The 18,222-nt window shown below is 38.4% G+C and overlaps 1 protein-coding gene across 8 annotated transcripts in view; it reads left to right on the top strand.

Moving 5' to 3' along the window:
• LOC103031412 (nesprin-2) overlaps positions 1 to 18,222 on the top strand; it is a 157,193-nt gene that overhangs the window by 41,367 nt on the left and 97,604 nt on the right. For all 8 annotated transcript variants that reach the window (XM_049482150.1, XM_049482120.1, XM_049482143.1 and 5 more), the window contains 12 exons: positions 907 to 1,036; positions 2,113 to 2,240; positions 2,329 to 2,482; positions 3,570 to 4,135; positions 5,837 to 5,971; positions 6,073 to 6,223; positions 6,516 to 6,674; positions 7,035 to 7,202; positions 8,461 to 8,562; positions 9,967 to 10,170; positions 11,354 to 11,854; positions 13,900 to 15,828. In XM_049482150.1, the coding sequence (XP_049338107.1) occupies positions 907 to 1,036; positions 2,113 to 2,240; positions 2,329 to 2,482; positions 3,570 to 4,135; positions 5,837 to 5,971; positions 6,073 to 6,223; positions 6,516 to 6,674; positions 7,035 to 7,202; positions 8,461 to 8,562; positions 9,967 to 10,170; positions 11,354 to 11,854; positions 13,900 to 15,828 (4,327 nt within the window). The remainder of the gene's footprint in view (positions 1 to 906; positions 1,037 to 2,112; positions 2,241 to 2,328; positions 2,483 to 3,569; positions 4,136 to 5,836; positions 5,972 to 6,072; positions 6,224 to 6,515; positions 6,675 to 7,034; positions 7,203 to 8,460; positions 8,563 to 9,966; positions 10,171 to 11,353; positions 11,855 to 13,899; positions 15,829 to 18,222) is intronic.

The raw sequence follows: 18,222 nt of genomic DNA, 5'->3' as shown, positions 1-18,222 counted from the left end.
GTGCGTGTTTGATGTATTTTTACAGTGCCTTTTTCGTCAAATATACCCATATACAGAAAGTGTCTAAATGTTTCTGCTTACATACAGTAGTACAGATTTGCAAATGCACACACGCACAATAGCTTGTATATATATTCCTTTTAGAGAAATATTGCTAATAGGGTAAATATTACTCTTTGGGACAGATAAACATAAAAAAACTATTGGCACCAAGCAATTAAGTAGATTAGAGACAGTTACAGCAACAAAATCAGAATAAGCTCTGTATTAATACATTTCATTTTATTGAGTGAGCAGGTGTGCCAATACTTTGGTCTATAATGTGTGTATTTATATGTATAACAGACTTTTTTTTTTTTTAGATAATTTTATTTTTGCCCATTTTCTCCCCAATTTACACAGCCAGTTAACCAACCCTCTCATTAGGACTCCCTCTATCACTAGTAACACCCCAACATCAGGAGGGTGAAGACTAGCACATGCCTCCTTCGATACTGAATCAGCCACAGCCTCTTTTTTAAAACTGCTGCTGATGCAGCATTGATGCAGCATTGAGCTCGAAGGAAAGCGCAGCGACTCGGCTCCGATACATCAGCTCACAGACGCTTTGTGCTGATTGACATCATCCTTTGGAGCGCCATCTACCCACTCAGAGAGAGCAAGGCCAATTGTGCTCTCTCAGGGCTCTGGTAGCCGATGGCACGCTACATGAACAGGATTCGAACTGGTGAATTCCTGATCATAGTGGCAGCGCTTAGCCCGCTAGACTACTCAGAGCCCAACATTGACTTATTTCAATGAAAAAAAGAATGGTATTAGACATTTTAGTTGCTTAGTACGAGACATGAGTCTCATAAGTCCTTTGTCTTTGATGCATTATGATGTTTATCTCTTAATTGTTTATAGTCACAGCACCTCCTACTCTGAAGCTTTGCGTCAGCAGCTGCAGAAGAACAGTGAGCGCTTGAGAACAGAGTTCCCCACGAGCTTCGGACCATCACATGCCTCCCTAAGTGCACACCTCCAGGAACTCCAGGTTCTCCCTCAATAATTATCTAAATATTGTCTTTCATAACAATTTTAATCCAACAAAAATGTAATGGTGTACTCACACTAGGCACTCTCCCCTGTGCCCCGCTGGCCTGCACTCACACTGCGTTTAAACAATCCGTGCCCGAGCATTTTTACTTCATTACTCACTGCTCAGTGAGTTTTCGGGTGTTGTCCTGAATACAACACCCCCGCCATGAAAAGCACCCTCTCGGGAGTGCATCTACTTGATAAAGGTGGAGATAATCTGCATTAACTTACTTAGAAATATGTGCCAAAAGTCATGGTTATCTCAGTTACAGTTACATACATAGCGTCACAGCACCTGCTCCCGAGAGGGGGTGCTTTTTCTGACAGCGGTGCTGAATTCCGCACAACATCACTATGTTTGTTTACAGGAATATCACATCACTGAGATCATCTTGTTTCATGCTCGTGCACAGATCGCGCTCACACTGCATGCCTACTAGGGCTGCATGATATTGGAAAAAATGTACATTGCAAGTGTTGTTTTTTTTTTGATGATATATATCACGATAGTAAACAATGCAGGGCCCATGGCGTCACAAGCCCCGCCCCCACCGGTCTCGCATCTGGACCAATCAAGAGCTGAGTCTGCACCGAACACTCAAAACCTTAGGAAAACAGCAAAACAACAGTAATAAGCCCTTTAATAATGCATTTAATTGGCTTTTTAAAGGGTAAAAAAAGAATGTTTTTCTGGGATTAAAAGCGTGATTTCAGCTGTAACTGGAAATATCTGTGCAAAACTGTGATGAACTGAGGTGCACAGCTTTCGACACGTGTGTTTACAAGCATGTGTTTAGCCATGTGGATGGAGAACATGCAGTTACCTCATGTTTACTCCTGATTTGACAGGTAACTGTGTCTGTGCACAGCACGGATTGCCTAGTGTGGGTACACCCTGAATTCTTAAAAAATGTTTGGACAGCATGATTCCTCATGAGGTGGCAAACAGTGGTCTCTATTTCCTGCGATGTGGAATACAGTAGATGTTACTAAATAAGAGTTAACATAAACTGATTGATTTGTTGTGTTTAGACACTGAAGCAGCAGACAGAGGCTCTTTGGTCAGAAGTTGAACTCCAGAGTTCTGCACTCATGGAGGAATCTGAGAGAACACTGCTCATTCAGCAGTGGACGGGTCAGCAGATCAGCTTTCAGAGCAGGTAACACTCACACAACCACACATGCACCAGTACACGATATTTTCCCAATTTTATTTTTTCACAAAGTACAACAATGTTAATTTAACAGGATGAAGTCACTAGAGAGCGCTCTGGAGCTTTTGGAGCCAGTCGATGTTCATCTAAAACTGATCTCTGATAAGCTAAACCAGCTCCTTCAAAAACCTCTGGATATCACTGGCTTTGTCCTCACAGATTCCACAGCTCTCAAAGGAGACATAAAGGTAAAGCATCTAAAGATCTTACTACGCAGATAATAAAAACATCCTATCCATACAAAAAACATATTTGGTGTTCAGAGATACTGACCAGGACTGCTTTAATTAAATCATGTAAGTGTTACAAACTGACCCTAAATCATCACAAATACATTATGCTCCTCAATATACTTGCTTGTTTGTTTGTTTTTTCATTGCATGAAATATTGTTACAGATAAAAGTACCGGTAAAAGTTCATCTTGTAGCTTACAAACCGAAATCAGAAAAGGTTGGCACATTATACACAATGCAAATAGAAAAAAATACTTTCATTTCAGACAGTTTGACCATAAGATTTTTTGTGTTTTGTCTGGTCAATTTAATTTAATTTCAAAACGTACATCTGTTTCCACATTTTTGAGGCCTGCGACACTTTTTTTTTTTTTTATTGACTACATAATGTGTGTTCAAGCACTTGAGTTCAATAGAGAACAGGCTTCTTAACATAAGTAGTATTTACTTCTTTTATTTATTTTATTGTAGATATTTAAGTTGAACAATTCCAGTTCTGGAGGAGTCAGATTTATGCTGGTTTTTTTATGACTGAATTTTTACACAGAAGTGAAGTTCTTCCATACAGCAAATGGTAACTTGCTCTCAACTTGCAGGAGCCAATAGTAAAGGTGTGAGTTATTACCAAAATCCTAATTTCCACTTCATTAAACTAGGATAAAACCTGGCTGATAACTCAAACTCTAGTTAAAATCACAACACTTAATTTGATGAGTTAAGATAATTAAAAAAGTAAGCTATACTTTTTAAGCATATTGCTTTAAAAAAATGTATTACGGTGTTAGAAACACTGTTTTTATTAGCATTTTTAATACTGTTTAAACATTTACTGATTTGATGTTTGTAGAAATCATCTTAAAGACTGAGTATAATTGCTTCCTTCTGAAAAGCAGTCCTCAGACATCACGCATCTTGGCTGACTGACAGAGAGAGGGATTTTTGTACAGTATTTCAGTATCTGCACTGTCTCTGCGTGGATGCAGAAATACTTTATTAATAAAATTATTAATTTACTGATCCTGACATTGTTCTTATCCTCAGCTTCTTGGTGAACACATTCAAAGGGAGCTCAGAATTCTTACTGATGCTGAGAGTAAAGCGGCCAACTCTACCAGCTCTGCCGGCCGGACTGAAACAGAGCTAATGCAGCACACTATTCAGACCTGCTCACACCGCCTGCAGCAGCTGAAGGATCATTTAGGAAGAGCACAGACAGCTCTGGAGGCTCTGGAACACCTCCTGCCCGTCTTACACCAGCTGGATGTGGAGCTTTCCACCACACCAGGGACCTCTGTCTTACCAACATCAATCAAACAGAGGCTTCAGGAGGCCAGGGAGGAAGCTGTATATCTAGACCGTATGCTAGAAGACGCAGGGATGCGTGTGACTGTGGACAATAAGACAGGAAGCTGTCAGGAAGTGGTGTCCACACTGTTTAAAAGCACAGCAGAGATGAAGGTGGGAGCACAGGGAAAGGAGGAAGAGGAGCAGAGGGAGCGAATGTTGGGGAGGAAGGAGAAAGCCCTGAAGGCTGCTCTCAGGGAGGTCCAGGGGATGATGGAGAGACAGGGCCTGAAGGAGCCCACACTGCCTGCTCTGCAGCACAGGTACGAAAAGGGTGGTGGTGTCTTATCATGCTGACTTTACCATCCCCATTACACTGACTTGCCAAAAGTCACAGTACTGACACTATATATAAATATATATGTAAATTAATCATAAAATGTTGCATTGACCGATGGCTTGGGATGGCTCATACCTGAGTTGTGAGGTGTTATCTTGTGAGTGCTGGCCATTAAAGTGGTGGCAGTGGCATTGAGCATCAAGTGCAAAATGTCCAGACTGAGAAACAGCTTCATTCCTTTAACTCCAACTAGACAACACACAGCACTGGCACTATTAAAGGACAGTTATATTACCATAGTTTTCCCACTATAAGGTGCACTTAAAATCCTTTTGTCCCAAAAATTACGATTTATAATCCGGTGTGCTTTATGTATGAATTCTATCAGTCAGATTGTAAGGAGCAGTAAATCCACTGAAGTAATTAAGGAGTTTCAGTGAAGTTTCTAAATGGTTGAGGCTGAGTGCAGGGTCACCGGAAGGCTCAGAGTTCCTCAGTCTACCACTATTGGCCGGCATTTACTACGCTGCTAACCGGGGATGGCTATCGCTGCTAACCGGGGCTGGCTAGCACTGCTAACTGGGGCTGGCTAGCACTGCTAACCGGGGCTGGCTAGCACTGCTAACTGGGGCTGGCTAGCACTGCTAACTAGGGATGGCTAGCGCTGCTAACCGGGGCTCCGTTTGAGAGCGAGGCTGATGCACTCATGGATCGCTGGCTGGATGTATGCTGTATTTTTTCACTTCCTGACACCATTCACTGTACTGTTTAAAATGATACTGCTGTTCCTCAATGACATGTTAATGTTAAGCCACACCCACGACCCACATTGCATTTTTTTTTCACTACACATAAGAGATATACTAATATTGACGCAAGATGCACATTTTTATAGTGGATACTCACCCAAATAAACAGTTTCAGGAGAGATATCTGTGTAGATTAACATCCAGCACTTTGACTTTGAAAGAAAAGGATTTTGTTGTTAAAAAATACAGTTTTGTTTACTTAGGTGCCCCCTCAGCAGCGAGAACTGCTGAATTAGAAGGGAAACATGGCAACACCCTTGTTCACTTTAAGTATGCATTCTTAGTAGTGTTTCTTAATTTTAACCAAACTGACACTTTACCTGCGCTGAGGTCTTTCTTATGTTACTGCTAATGATTACATTCATCCATGCTGCTACAAAAAAGTGCCTTTGCACTTATACTGATTTATCTATTTTATTTTTCTATTTTACATGCTATTCTTTAGTTTATTTTTAGTTTATTTTAATCTAAGATTGCTCTTTAGAGTAGAACTGGAACTTGAGATCACAATATTGTTCCACCTCATGTACCACATGTGATGTAAATGGCAAAAAAAATACCGTCCCAGGATTCCTATCTCATGTCAGTGACATTTGGTATGTCAGTGTACATTACAAATCTCATTTCTCTGATAATGTGTTCAGATTTACTTTAGGGTAATGTGAACGTGATTCAAATCTGATTTGAAGAGATTCATCTTTTTGTTAACTTAACACAGTGGGCAAAATTAAAGACAATAAAATTGATTAAGGTCATGCCATATATTGTAGAACATGTCAATAACACAATTATCATAACAGGACTAATGAGGGGTAATTTTTGTGAACAGTTTAGATGTGTTTCATATTTTTCTCTCTCTCTTTTTTTGTCTCCAGATTGCGTTGTTTAGCCGACATAGAGAGTAAGCTAACAGCTCTGCGCTCTGACATCCAGAGTATTCAGGATGCATCTCCACACAGACATGACCTGGAGGCACTGTGGAATAAGACGCACACAGCAGTAAACGAAAGGTCAGAGCACTATAATAAAAAAAAAGGCTTTAGATATAAAAACTGTACAAAAGTGGGATCATGCGCTACATTAAAACATGTATGTTGTTTGGTTTGTGTAGTCGGGAGGAGTGCCTTTCTCTGACAGAACTTCTGAAGAGATTCCAGAACTGCCGCAGTCGTCTGGGTGGCACCCTGCAGAGAGCGGAACAGACCATCAGTGATCAGGCTTCATACATGGGCAGAGACAACCTCCAGAGGCTCCTGACTCAGGTGTGTACTGTGAGCTGCACCATTGTTACACACTTTGAGTGTAATACTGTGCTTGGTTGCAGTAGATGGCAGTATTAGCCTGATTATGCTAAGGACTAGATTCTAGATTCAGATTACATTATACTATACAAGATTATGCATATTATTTAGCTTAAAATAAGTAAAAAATAATAAGCAGGTATTAGCAGAGAAACTGTTCTTACATTAAATGTATTGTTTCTTTAATTAAATCACATTGTATGCCTGTTTTTCTTTGTTGTGTGTGTGTGTGTGTGTGTTTGTGTGTGTGTAGGTTACCGATATTAAATTGGAGCTGAGTGCTCTTGGAGACGGCGTGGAGGAGTTCAGAGCAGTGTGCAGACAGCTTCAGTCTCAGATGAGGAAGATTTCAGACTGTCCGGATGCTCCGTTTGAGAGCGAGGCTGATGCACTTATGGATCGCTGGCTGGATGTATGCTGTATTTTTTTACTTCCTGACACCATTCACTGTACTGTTTAAAATGATACTGCTGTTCCTCAATGACATGTTAATGTTGTTTCTATGGTCTGGATCAGTTGATGAGATTGTCTAGTTAGAGCATTTCTCCCTCTGTTTGGCTTAGTTTCACAGAGGCATAAACCTAAACGCAAAAAAATACACACCATTAAACCATTCGAGCACATTGTCTCCTCTGATTGGTCAGAGCTGTCTGGCACAGGAGCAAGAATTCCCAATGACGTGTTAACCTTAAGTCACACCCACCATCCATATTACAATTTTTTTTCTGTATGTACAGTTGATGAGATATACTCTACTGCACATGTTCCTCAGGTGAGCGAGAGGACAGACTGTCGTCTAGACAGCCTGCAGGTTGGGCTGTCCTTTTGGGATAAGCTCCTCCTTTTGGCTAGGGAGGTGGATAGTTGGACCACCTGCAAGCTCCTGACACTTGCCCAGTCACAGCCCTTCCAGACGGAAGAGGAGATCGCTGCTGTGCAGGTAAATTCACTCTTAAAGTGCTTATCAATTGTTGAAGCTGATAAACAAGCTGGTTTTATGCCAGTACGCCGTCATGTTTCTGTATTTGTAGACTTTGATTGTGTTTGTCACCTTAGCCAAACTCGAAAGACAAGTATCAGTGTCAGACTAAAGCATAATCATAAACATACACTGAAGGCCATTTTCACATTCCCTGAGGTTGTGTCAAGTATTTGGCATCTAAACAATGTCACTCAGGTTGCGTGTGCTTTGGTGCTGTACCGTTTAATCTAAACAGTTCCTCCTCTACCTGCTGTGGTTTTTACTCATTCGCAACATTTCCAGTGTTTAGAAAAGTTTCCCAGACAGGGATTACGCCTAGTCTTGGACTACACAACATTTTGAATGAAGTCTTCTAGTCTTGAGTTTTCACACAAAGCAATCCAGATCCAGACTGTTCTCATACAGAGTTCCCCAATGGTGGAACAAGCTATCTTACACTACCAGATCAGGAGCATCCTTCACTACCTTTAAGAAACTCTTCAAAGAACACTTACTCTCCTAACACCTCTAACATATGTCACTTCGGATAAAAGCAGCTGCCAAATTCAGTGTAATGGTGGCTTATTCCCTGTCTGTGAAACTGCCCCTTTATCTCAGCAGTAAGTACTTTTAAATGCTTAGAACCTATTTACCATCAGATGCTATTTAGAAGAATGAAACTGAATTTGGTTCCTAATTCTCTGCAAACTCCAGTCACAGAGCACAACAGCAGATTTACTTAAATAAAGAACGAATTAGAAAAACTGTGTTGAGTGGTAACTGCAAATATTGAGTTTCAAAGTTGAGGTTAAATACACAGCTCAGGCATCATTGGTAGGGAATTAATGGGTAAGCTGTTAATTCTTCTACAACAAGTATTTGTTTAACCCTAATTAGAAGGTTGTTATGAACAACATTTTTTTAAAATAAACCAGACTAATTTGTAAGAAGTAGAAATTCTCACACTCTTAAGGTGTGTAAGTTAACACACTTCTGCAAACTTTGATCTTGCTTCTGTGGACAGGAGTTTTAAACTGTATACTGTAGTTTAGGTGACGGCACTGTGTTTCCTCCCAATTCTCAGTAAAACACAGAGGAGGTAAATTTGTTTATGCCAAAAACTGCTTCTTATGTGTGTGGTACTCTGAAATGCACTGGCGCCCTGTTGGGGGAGCAGATTAGTTTTGTGAAGGTTTAGAATATTGATTGAATCTGCTCTGTTCAATTTCCTCCTCAGGACGAGCTGAGGGTCCAAGAAGACAATGTGGCCCATTTTCATCGTAGGTCTGCTGAGATCCAGGAGCTGCTTCAGAGCACAGAGCTCCCACTAGAGCTGCAGGTAAGTTTACCTAGACATAAGAACTGATCAGAGCAAGTAAAAATGAAGGAGACTTTGGACTGGAGATGATTTTTAGTAAATGACTTAGACGCCTAAGTGGAACATCTCTGAAACTACATGGCTTGAGGACAGAAGTGGAGTGTCTGAGGAGAGGAAAAACACGAAGACTCAGACTTTAACTACTTGTCCTGTTAGGCCAAAGTGACAGAATTACTAGAATTACATAACTATAGTAATTGTGTATCAAAGTAATTTTAGTAGTGATGTCAATCGAGAAAAAAGTTAATCTGATTAATCACAATGATACTCTGTGATTAACTGCAATTAATCGCACTTGTTCTATAGTGGATAGTTATAATAGTGGATATTTAAATGCAAATAAAGAATGAATGTAATATATGTAATTGCATAAAATAATAGTGGTGTCAATTAAAATACTAGTAGATACTTACATATTTGATGAATGACATTGGGTAGAGGAAACTTTTTTTTTTTTTTTACTTTTTTTGCAAACATCTTAGCTTGGTTGTAAGGAATTTTTGAATAATACTATAACTTGCTGAGAATAAAAGGCCGTTTTCACACCTGTAGTTGGTTTCTATGGTTCGGATCAGTTAATGTTAATGAGTTAATTTACTTTGAGCATTTTCTCCCTCCGTTTGGTTTGATTTCACACAAGCGTAAACCTGAACGCATCAAAATGCGCACCAATTAACCACGCATGCAGACTGTGTCCTCTGATTGGTCAGAGCTTTCTGGTGTGGGAGCAAGAAAGTAAATATAGCGAGAATATTTTGTATTCCAGCGCATTTATCAGTGCAGTGTGAAGCCGCTTTAACACGAAACTGAAAATTTGCCGCTGGGCTTTCAAACTGTGTTTCAATAGTACGTGCAGTGCAGTAGTCTTACACAGAGTGTCGCGGCTGTGAGCAGTAAACGCTGCACATACCACGTTCTTATAGTGTGTAAACAGCACGGAGAAGCTGAAACAGTTTTTGTTAATAGCAGTATATTACTTGGCTAATTTAGCAGATTAAACTGCGCCTTATCAGCAGTTTAGCCTAATTAAAAAGAAGTATATTTGATAGCTGGGTTGGATCAAGACCAGATCACGTTCTCACCAAAAGCAAATACCTCAGAAAAAAAATGTTTGCATTGGGTGGGCTGGGACAGATTACGACAGAAGTTGGGGTCAAACTTAGTGGTGTAAATAAAAATTGACGCGTAAAAAAAAAAAAATGGTGCATTACCGATTCCAAATAAATAGCATGCATTTTAGCAACACTTTAACGTTGACAGTCCTAAATTTTAGATTTATTTATAGCAGATGAAATCTAGTAGGGTGAGTTGTTAGGCTGGCACACAGAGGACTCATCTATGCTCTGCCGTGTTGTTTTTGTCCAGGTGATTGAGAGCCAGCTGATTAAGAGGATGGAGGAGGTGAAGGAGCTCTTCTCTGAAACCAGTGATGTATTCAGGGAGCTGGGAGCAGCCAAGGCTCAGGTGGCAGCCAGCATGACCGAGTGCATGTCCTCTATACGCAAAATAAAATATGCCCTCAGCGCACTCACTGCATCCGGAAGCCCACAGTTCTTCCAGAATATTCAGGTAAACAGGATGAAAGTAGAAGTGAAATGATGCATGATGCTGCGCATGGAAGTCTACTGTTCCACTGAGAAGTGCTTCATGATTCAGATGAGCTCCATTTTTAAATTGTAGATTAAGATCCTGGTGCTTTTAGTTTACATGATTCATATTTGTCAGACATTTTTACATTATTTTTTACATCAGCGCGCCAGCAAGCAAAAAATGCAAGCTACAGGAAAGCAGTCATCTTGATGGAATTTATGGATATGTTTAATGTGTTAGCATTCAACTAATATAATGAAAAGTTAAAGCACCATTTCTTTCATTGCACTGAAAGTAAAAAAATGGTAAAAAGGCTGATTTATTTGCATTTAGAACATCTGGGCATGATAAATTCAAATCCTAATTGTGCAAAAATTGTTTTTGGAAAAACAAATGCTGTGCCGTGATAGTATAAGCAACAGTGTCTCAAGTGCGGGAGCATCTTTCTGTATGAATGTGTTTCATTGCTGGTTTTTTTTTTTTTTTTTTTTTTCAGTTTACTGCATCATTTTTAACTCACAAACTTTCCCTTACACTTTGTCAAAATTTGGCATTGGTTCCCTGCATTAATATTTAGAAATCTAGAGTTATTAGAATATTAAGCCTGTCGCAATAATTATGTTATAAACTTATTAATTATAAAATATATAAACATGAGACCAGTCATTTGTGCTGAGCTCAATATTAATGATTGTTCTTACTTTATAAGGAGAGATCTTAAAAACAAAAGCTGGAATGCTGACAAAAAAGTGGTTTTATTATTATTTATTTTTTAATTTGTAGGATAAAAAAAAAAAAAAAAAATATATATATATATATATATATATATATATTGTCACACCTAGTTATTGTTGTTCTATTTAGATAGATAGATACCACTTAATAGACCTCTTAATCTCGAAAGAAATTGCAACCAAAAGTATTTGTTCTAGTTTTAATAATAGATAATAAGATTTTTTTGAAAGGATAGTATGTATTTCCACTAAACAAATTTGTTCTCCTTGTGAAGCTCAAAACATGTTTAATACATATCCTTTTAGAGTTCAGGTTTTTTAATGAGAAGTAATGACTTAATTAATGTCAAAGTTTATTCTTCTATTCTGAAGCCTGTTTTAAGTATTTGCTACTGCATTGCTGGTTAACTCTGATTTCTCTCCCACAGCGTTTATCTGAGCAGCTTCACGCTAAAGCTGAGCTGGTGGAGGCTGTGCTCCATCAGTTAGCCCTGCTGGCCAGTGTAGCCAGTCCAGAGAGTCTGCAGACTCTGACTGAAGATGGAGAACGGCTGCAGGAAAGCCTCTGTGAAGCTGAAGAGATGATCATGCTGTTGAGAGAACACGCAGAGAGTCTCAGTAAAACACAGGCCAGAGAAGCTGAAGATAAAGACACTGTAGAGCTTAATTTCAAAGACTCCACTGTCCAGAGAACCCAGGATGCTCCTTTACCCATACAGCCTAACCTCAGTGACCCTCAGCGTCCCCCGGGTAAATCTTTAGCTTCTTACCATGAAAGAGAAGAATCCCCCACAGAAAGCTCAGATCATGATGACGTCCTGACAGAAAGCACTGGAACTGTGACCAGTGGAAGAAGAGTGGTTGATGTTCTGGATACGGACACACAAATCACCCAGACGAACACTGAGGAAAATCTGAAAGGGCTGCTGGTAAGATCATATACATTTTACTGCAGTTTTATCATATATTTTAGCTTGTGAATGATTTTGTACAGCAATCTCAAGAACATTAAAATTACACTGATAATGAATGTAGCCAAATTATAAAAATAAATATATAATTACAATAAAAAAAGTCCACAGATCTAAAAAGAACATCCATGCATTCATCCATCTTTATATCCGCTTCTTCTTGGTTAGGGTTGTGGTAGGTTTTTGTACCACTGGGAACAAATCAGCAACACCCCCAGTAGAAGCAACCATTAAAAAAAAAAAAGATAATAAAAAATATCACACAAAATAAAAATAAAAAATTCTTATTTTCTTAATGGAAAATGAGGGCAGTAATGACTCACCAAATGTTTTTTTCTACCGTTCTTTTGAGAGGAGCAGAGACAAAATGATCTATTTGGCAAAAAAAGATGAAATTGCTCTGCAAAGGTTGAGTACGTTCAAAGCCCAAGATTATTCCCATTTATCTTAACTTATCATAACCTTTTTGAATTGTACTTTTCTCATGCCACACAGTCTCATTACAACTCTGATTGATTTGGAATGGATCATTTAGGACATATGAAAGTATCTGGGCATGATCCATCACAGTCCAACTGTGCTAAAATTTATTTTTAAAAAATGAAATCTATGCACAGATTTACAGTTTCATATTTCTCTCAGCAATTATTTGTTTTTTTATAATAGAAATGCGTCTTGATGAAGGAACCAATAGAATTTTTTTTACCTGAAACCTTTTTTTTTTTTTTTTTTTGACTTCCGTTGAAAGTTAAGAAGGTTTTAGCTCTCGCTTGTAAAGTTACTGTTTTATTCATTGGACAGCCGTGATATCAAGAGCTGTATTTTAACTGCTTTTCCTAATTTAAAATTGAATTACAGACAAGATTTAAATCTTGTGTATGTGTGCAAGACATCTCCAAAGCTATAAAAAACATTTTGTTGTGAAAAGGGCACTAATTTTCTTAAAAATTATTGAGATACCAAAACAAGCACTGAAACAAACAGAGATTTTAAAATAATTATTTTGACATCAAGTATTATTGGAATTGTAAAGATAGAAAGGTTAAACATATCATAATAATCAATACACACTTTCAATATTTTTATTTCATTAAATTTGGTCATTTTTGATTTACTAAGTGTCCATTGCTTAGTTTCGCACAAAACATAGCTAGACTAATTAATCCACTAATTTGACTCATTTATTTTTTTAATTAATAGAAACGTTGATGGTCCCTATTAGTTAATAGATGGTTATTGGAACTGACTGATATCCTGACATGTGAGAGGCTTCGGTTTATGTTAAAATGTCAACTGTCTCTTAAAAAAAAAATTGGGACCCCTTAATTTATTTCTTAAACACCAAATGATGTATTCTTTATTTTGTTGTTATTAAATAGATATATAGGTGGCAGCATGGGGAAAAAAGAGGGATAGGGAGGGTGTTGTTTATAAGAATGTCTGTTTCATATAATCTTTCTCAATAAACAAATTAAGCATAATAGAAAATTTGATGACAATAAAAACAATGTTGGGTCAGTGTGTGATTACCATTGCTATTAAAAAAAATACTTAATTTCTGGAAATCCTTCATATGAAGCAACTGATTTTAGTCTGTGATGCTTATATCACGAACATTATCGATGCCATAAAATAGCCAATATGTTGCTGATTTGGCACAAAACACAATCAAAAATAAACCATTGCTAATCAAGATATATATTACTTAATCAATATATATGCTTACAACTATCAGTATGAACACACCCAAGTTTAGTGGCTGTTTAAGTAGGGAAATTGCAGAACTGTGCTGGATGGATCTGGACATATAAAGAAAATATTCTCAGGGTTTCTTTTCAGTCAGCAGTGCTGGTCTGTTAGCACTGTGTCCATTGCATCTCAGAGAGTGTCTAATATATAATTCAGTATGACACAACTGCTTTAAATGTATCTACATGTCATCTTATTTCATTTATAGCACAAACAGTTCTAGAAAACCAATATCTGTGTATTTTCTTACCCAGGTGGCCACTACAGAGGACAGTACAGAGGAGAGCATGAAAGGCCAAATCAGAGAGGAACCATATGTGGCACCATCATCAACCAAAGATCAGAAGCCACGATATCTTACAACCGACTCGGCTACTTCTTCTCTTCAGCAATCCCACAATGCCCCTGAGAACATCGTTATGGAGTCTATAGATTCTGATGTTTCCACACCAAATCAGGAAAAACAAGTGCTGGTTTCAGGAGATTCCACGTCTCAAGAAGATGCATCAGAATGTACTTCTTTTCCAATGTCACCCAACGATGAGGCCATGAAATCAGGAGCCAACAATGTACAATACAAAGAGGCCCCACAGAGTACTGCTGATTGTACAGCAAGCCAACGTGAGACTGAAAGCTCTACTTATGAGCCAACTCCTAAGAAAGTTGCAAAGATCATTTTAGATACTGGAGCAAATACTGCATTTGATGATGACATTACATTCAGACAAGGAAATGAAAGTAAATTTCCTCACGATTCTGCTTCAGAGATCTGTAGACCAGAGGTAGACTTCATGGTTTCTGATTCAGATAAGTCTATCTCTTGGAACCCAGGTTCTACAAAGGTCTTTACTATTGTTCTTGATGTTGATCAACCCGTGCTAAAACCTGACAAGCCTGTAGAGTCTCCTGAAGCTGCGAACGTTCATAAATTCTGTTCCAGAACTGTTCCTTTATATACGGACTTTGCTAAACCCATGGACTCTAAATCAGAACAGACTAAATGCTCTGAAACCTGGAGTCAGAAACACTCATTAGATAATTTAGAGGGAATGCAGTCTGTGCTTCCAGAAGCAGTGGAACCAGGTCAGGCTGAAAATGTTTGCACTCAGCAGCTTCAAATACCTGCTCAAATTACAGTTACGAGTTCCAGTGGAGAAGATGATGTACTGGAGTCAAGCCAGAGGACAATAGACAATCACCAGGTTGCTACCAGATCAGACATAAATGTGGCAGAAGCTGTTGGACTGGAAAGTCCACAAAAAGTGGGTAAAACTATTGAGCATGATGTCAGTTTGATCTCCAGCCTGCAAATGTCCACATCTCTGAGGACACAAGATACAGAGATCCCAAAAGATATGAAGACAAATGAAGTGGATGTTGGATACCAGTCAAATCCTCAAAATAGGGACAGTTCAGACTGTTCTTCTAGTACTGTAATAAAAGGGAATTTGGATACAAATAATCCAAACTATGGATATGACCAGAAGATAGAAGCATCTTGCTCCAATCAAATGAGTTCTGGAGATCCAGCATGGACTGAAGATGTAGCAGATCCTACTACTTCTCCTCCTTCTCCTCCTCAACTCCTCCATTTTGCTCCCAAGCCCGACTTGACCACTGTTTCGAACACTGTTTCTTCCACAACCAGTAAAGAGAGTCTACTGTCTCTAGATTCCTCTTCCACTGAACTAGATGTGTCCGAATGCACTTTCATTCCAGTGCCATCCACTGTTGAGACCAATGAAACAGAAGCAAAGAATCTACAGTGCAAAGAAGCCACTCAGAGTACTGCTGATTTCACAGCAAGCCAACATCAGCCTTATAAACTGAATGACAGTCCAGAGCCCAAAGACTTAACTACAGACAGTAAACAGCGTGAGAGCATGGACGCCACACCAGTAGAAATACTAAACTACTCCCAAACAGAAGATATTACAGACGGAACACAGGCTACTGCAACAAGAACAGTACACGTGGGCTATAGCCAAACCAGTTCCATGGACCCTGGGCACAGGCATCCTCTTGAAATACAGTCAATGGAAATTAATAATGACATTAGCCAAGAGCAATCTTCTGATTCTGCAGCAATCATACACAGTCACAAATTAGAGGCAGACTTCACTACAACACCGTCATCAACGACTGACCAGCCAAAGGCTACAATCATCAAAATCAACTTAAAGGTATTTGTACATTTTATTAGATTTTTATAAGTTTATTAATTGATTTATAGTAGGGTCATTATCAGAATTCTGTGCCTTTTGGCAACTTCTTTTAACTATTTATTATATGTACAAGACTGTACATAAGACATGTACAAGATGTACATGTATAAGACTTTAGACTACACTTCAAAAATGATATATCCCACATTAATCACTTTTTTATTGTCAATTTGTATTTCCTGTCATGCACGGGTCCACACTGTCATGACAAGCTGCAAGAAAACAGTCTTAATGAAAATAAACAATTAATGGAAACGTGGTTGACCTGGCAGACACATTCATTCATTCATGTTCATGTTTTTGAGCTTGTTCTGTTCAATGTTCTGTTTATATTTAGATTTTCTTAATTATTTGAATTACTGTGATATTTTACCATAATAGGGTGAACAGTTTAAACTGCCTCAGCTAAGCATGGACACTACGCTGTTTTTATTATTTTAATGAATGTCATGTGAGCTGTTTTTTGTGAAACAAAGTGCTCCGGTGATCCGGTATAATCCTGCTTTAGTCCGGTGGAGGAGTGGACGAGGTAAAAAAGATAGAATTTTAGCTCTTGCCCAGTAATTCAGAGCTAAGGAACAAACGGTTCGATTTTGACCACCAGCGAAGTACAATTGAGAGGACAGTTTACACTAGTTATAAGTAAATATCCAACTCCCTGGGCGGCTCTGCTGCGGCTCAGCCAAACCCTGGTTGGATTTTTACTTTCAGGGCCTGCGCTACCCACCTCTGTGTGTAAGTAACTGTGTTTACAAAGGATCTATGGTGGAATTTGCGTTTTACGTTCTTCAGTCCCTTAAAGATTGTCATGTCACTCATATCAAAAGTTGATCCAAAGTTTACAGGATGGACAGTAAATTTTTGGACTTGTTTAAATAGCTTGTTATTTTAATTAAAATTAGATTAAGAAATAATTTTACTTTATTTTAAACACTTAAAAGAAACATTCAACATAACTAGGCAACACTGCAGACATGGTAAAAGCACCCTAAAAGAAAAAAAAGTTAATGTTCATGAAGTTCATGACTGTGATTAATACAGTCATGTTTGACATTTCAAGTTCTCTCTTTTTTAACAGCAGATGATATTTCAGAGTACAGGAATTTCAAATGTTCTTTCTGGTGTAGTCAGATAGACTGTCCTTTTTCTGGTTTGACATTTTCAAGATACATACCTGTCAAATTTACAAAAGGGACATGGATCAGATATATTCCATAAGTAAAAAATAGTCCTAAGGGGCCTACACAATTAATAATCTTTCATTAATACTTCTTTCTATCAATCAGTCCACTCCTGATCAGTTCAGTTAATTTCAGCCCTCTTCACATTTTCTCTCTCTCCAGCTCAACCATCTCTTCTACCCCTTCTAAATAATACATTACACCACAATACTTGAGATTTAAACAAATTCTAACAAACCCTAAAACTAGCCCTGAACTAATAGAGTTTGGAAATGATAGTTATTGGCTGATCAGGCACATCAGGGCAGGGCATTATATATATATGTAGATTTTTCTCAAACCCTGAATATCTATCTAGCTAATTCTAAAGTTAAGCTAACTGAGTCACAAGCTGGATTTTATTAAACACACAGTGGGTTTAATTTATGTTTTGATTCAGAGAAGAGTCTTTTTAACCAGCTATCAGAAACAATCTCATCACAGTTTACATGGTTAATTACCTTTCTTTTAGAAAAATCTCCGTATATCCAGATTAGTTTTAACGACAGCTGCTCCGACTAGCTGCCTGAACTCACAGCGAGGGGAGGGGCGGGGCTTCCCCCACACTAAACTGCGCTCCGCAAAACCAGCAAGCTGATTGGCTGTTTCTCCTGAAAGGCGGGACTTTCTCCTTGAACCGGCAACACGATTGGTTAAGAGACACACAGTGCATTGTCGCCTGTGGCCTATATATTTTTTTATTTAGTATAATACGGGAAATTTACGGGAAAATACTAATACGGGAGGAAGGCGGGAAAGAGGAGTAAAATACGGTAGTTTCCCAGCCAAAACGGGAGACTTGACAGGTATGCAAGATATCCGTGTCAAAATGTAGAATTCTAAAGATCGTTAGAAACATCTCTCTTTGATCTTTAGACGATGAGTCCTAATGACAATTATAGCTTGAACTCAGATGGGACTTTTTCTTCTTTTCTATGAATTTTGCATAGTACATTTAGCAATAAGTTAATTCAAATTCACTTGAAATTTCCATAGTAATAAATCATATTCAATAAATATATAAAACTAGCTAGCTATGGCCAGATGATATAGTCTAGATATGGTGATAGAGTCTAGTCATTGGCTACATCTTACCCCTACATTTGACTCACATTTGTCCGCGCACTAAATG

The sequence above is a fragment of the Astyanax mexicanus genome, chromosome 1, assembly GCF_023375975.1.
Source record: "Astyanax mexicanus isolate ESR-SI-001 chromosome 1, AstMex3_surface, whole genome shotgun sequence".
Lineage (NCBI taxonomy): Eukaryota > Metazoa > Chordata > Actinopteri > Characiformes > Acestrorhamphidae > Astyanax > Astyanax mexicanus.
Note: the sequence above shows the minus strand (reverse complement) of the source record. Positions and strands in the feature narration are given on the sequence as shown.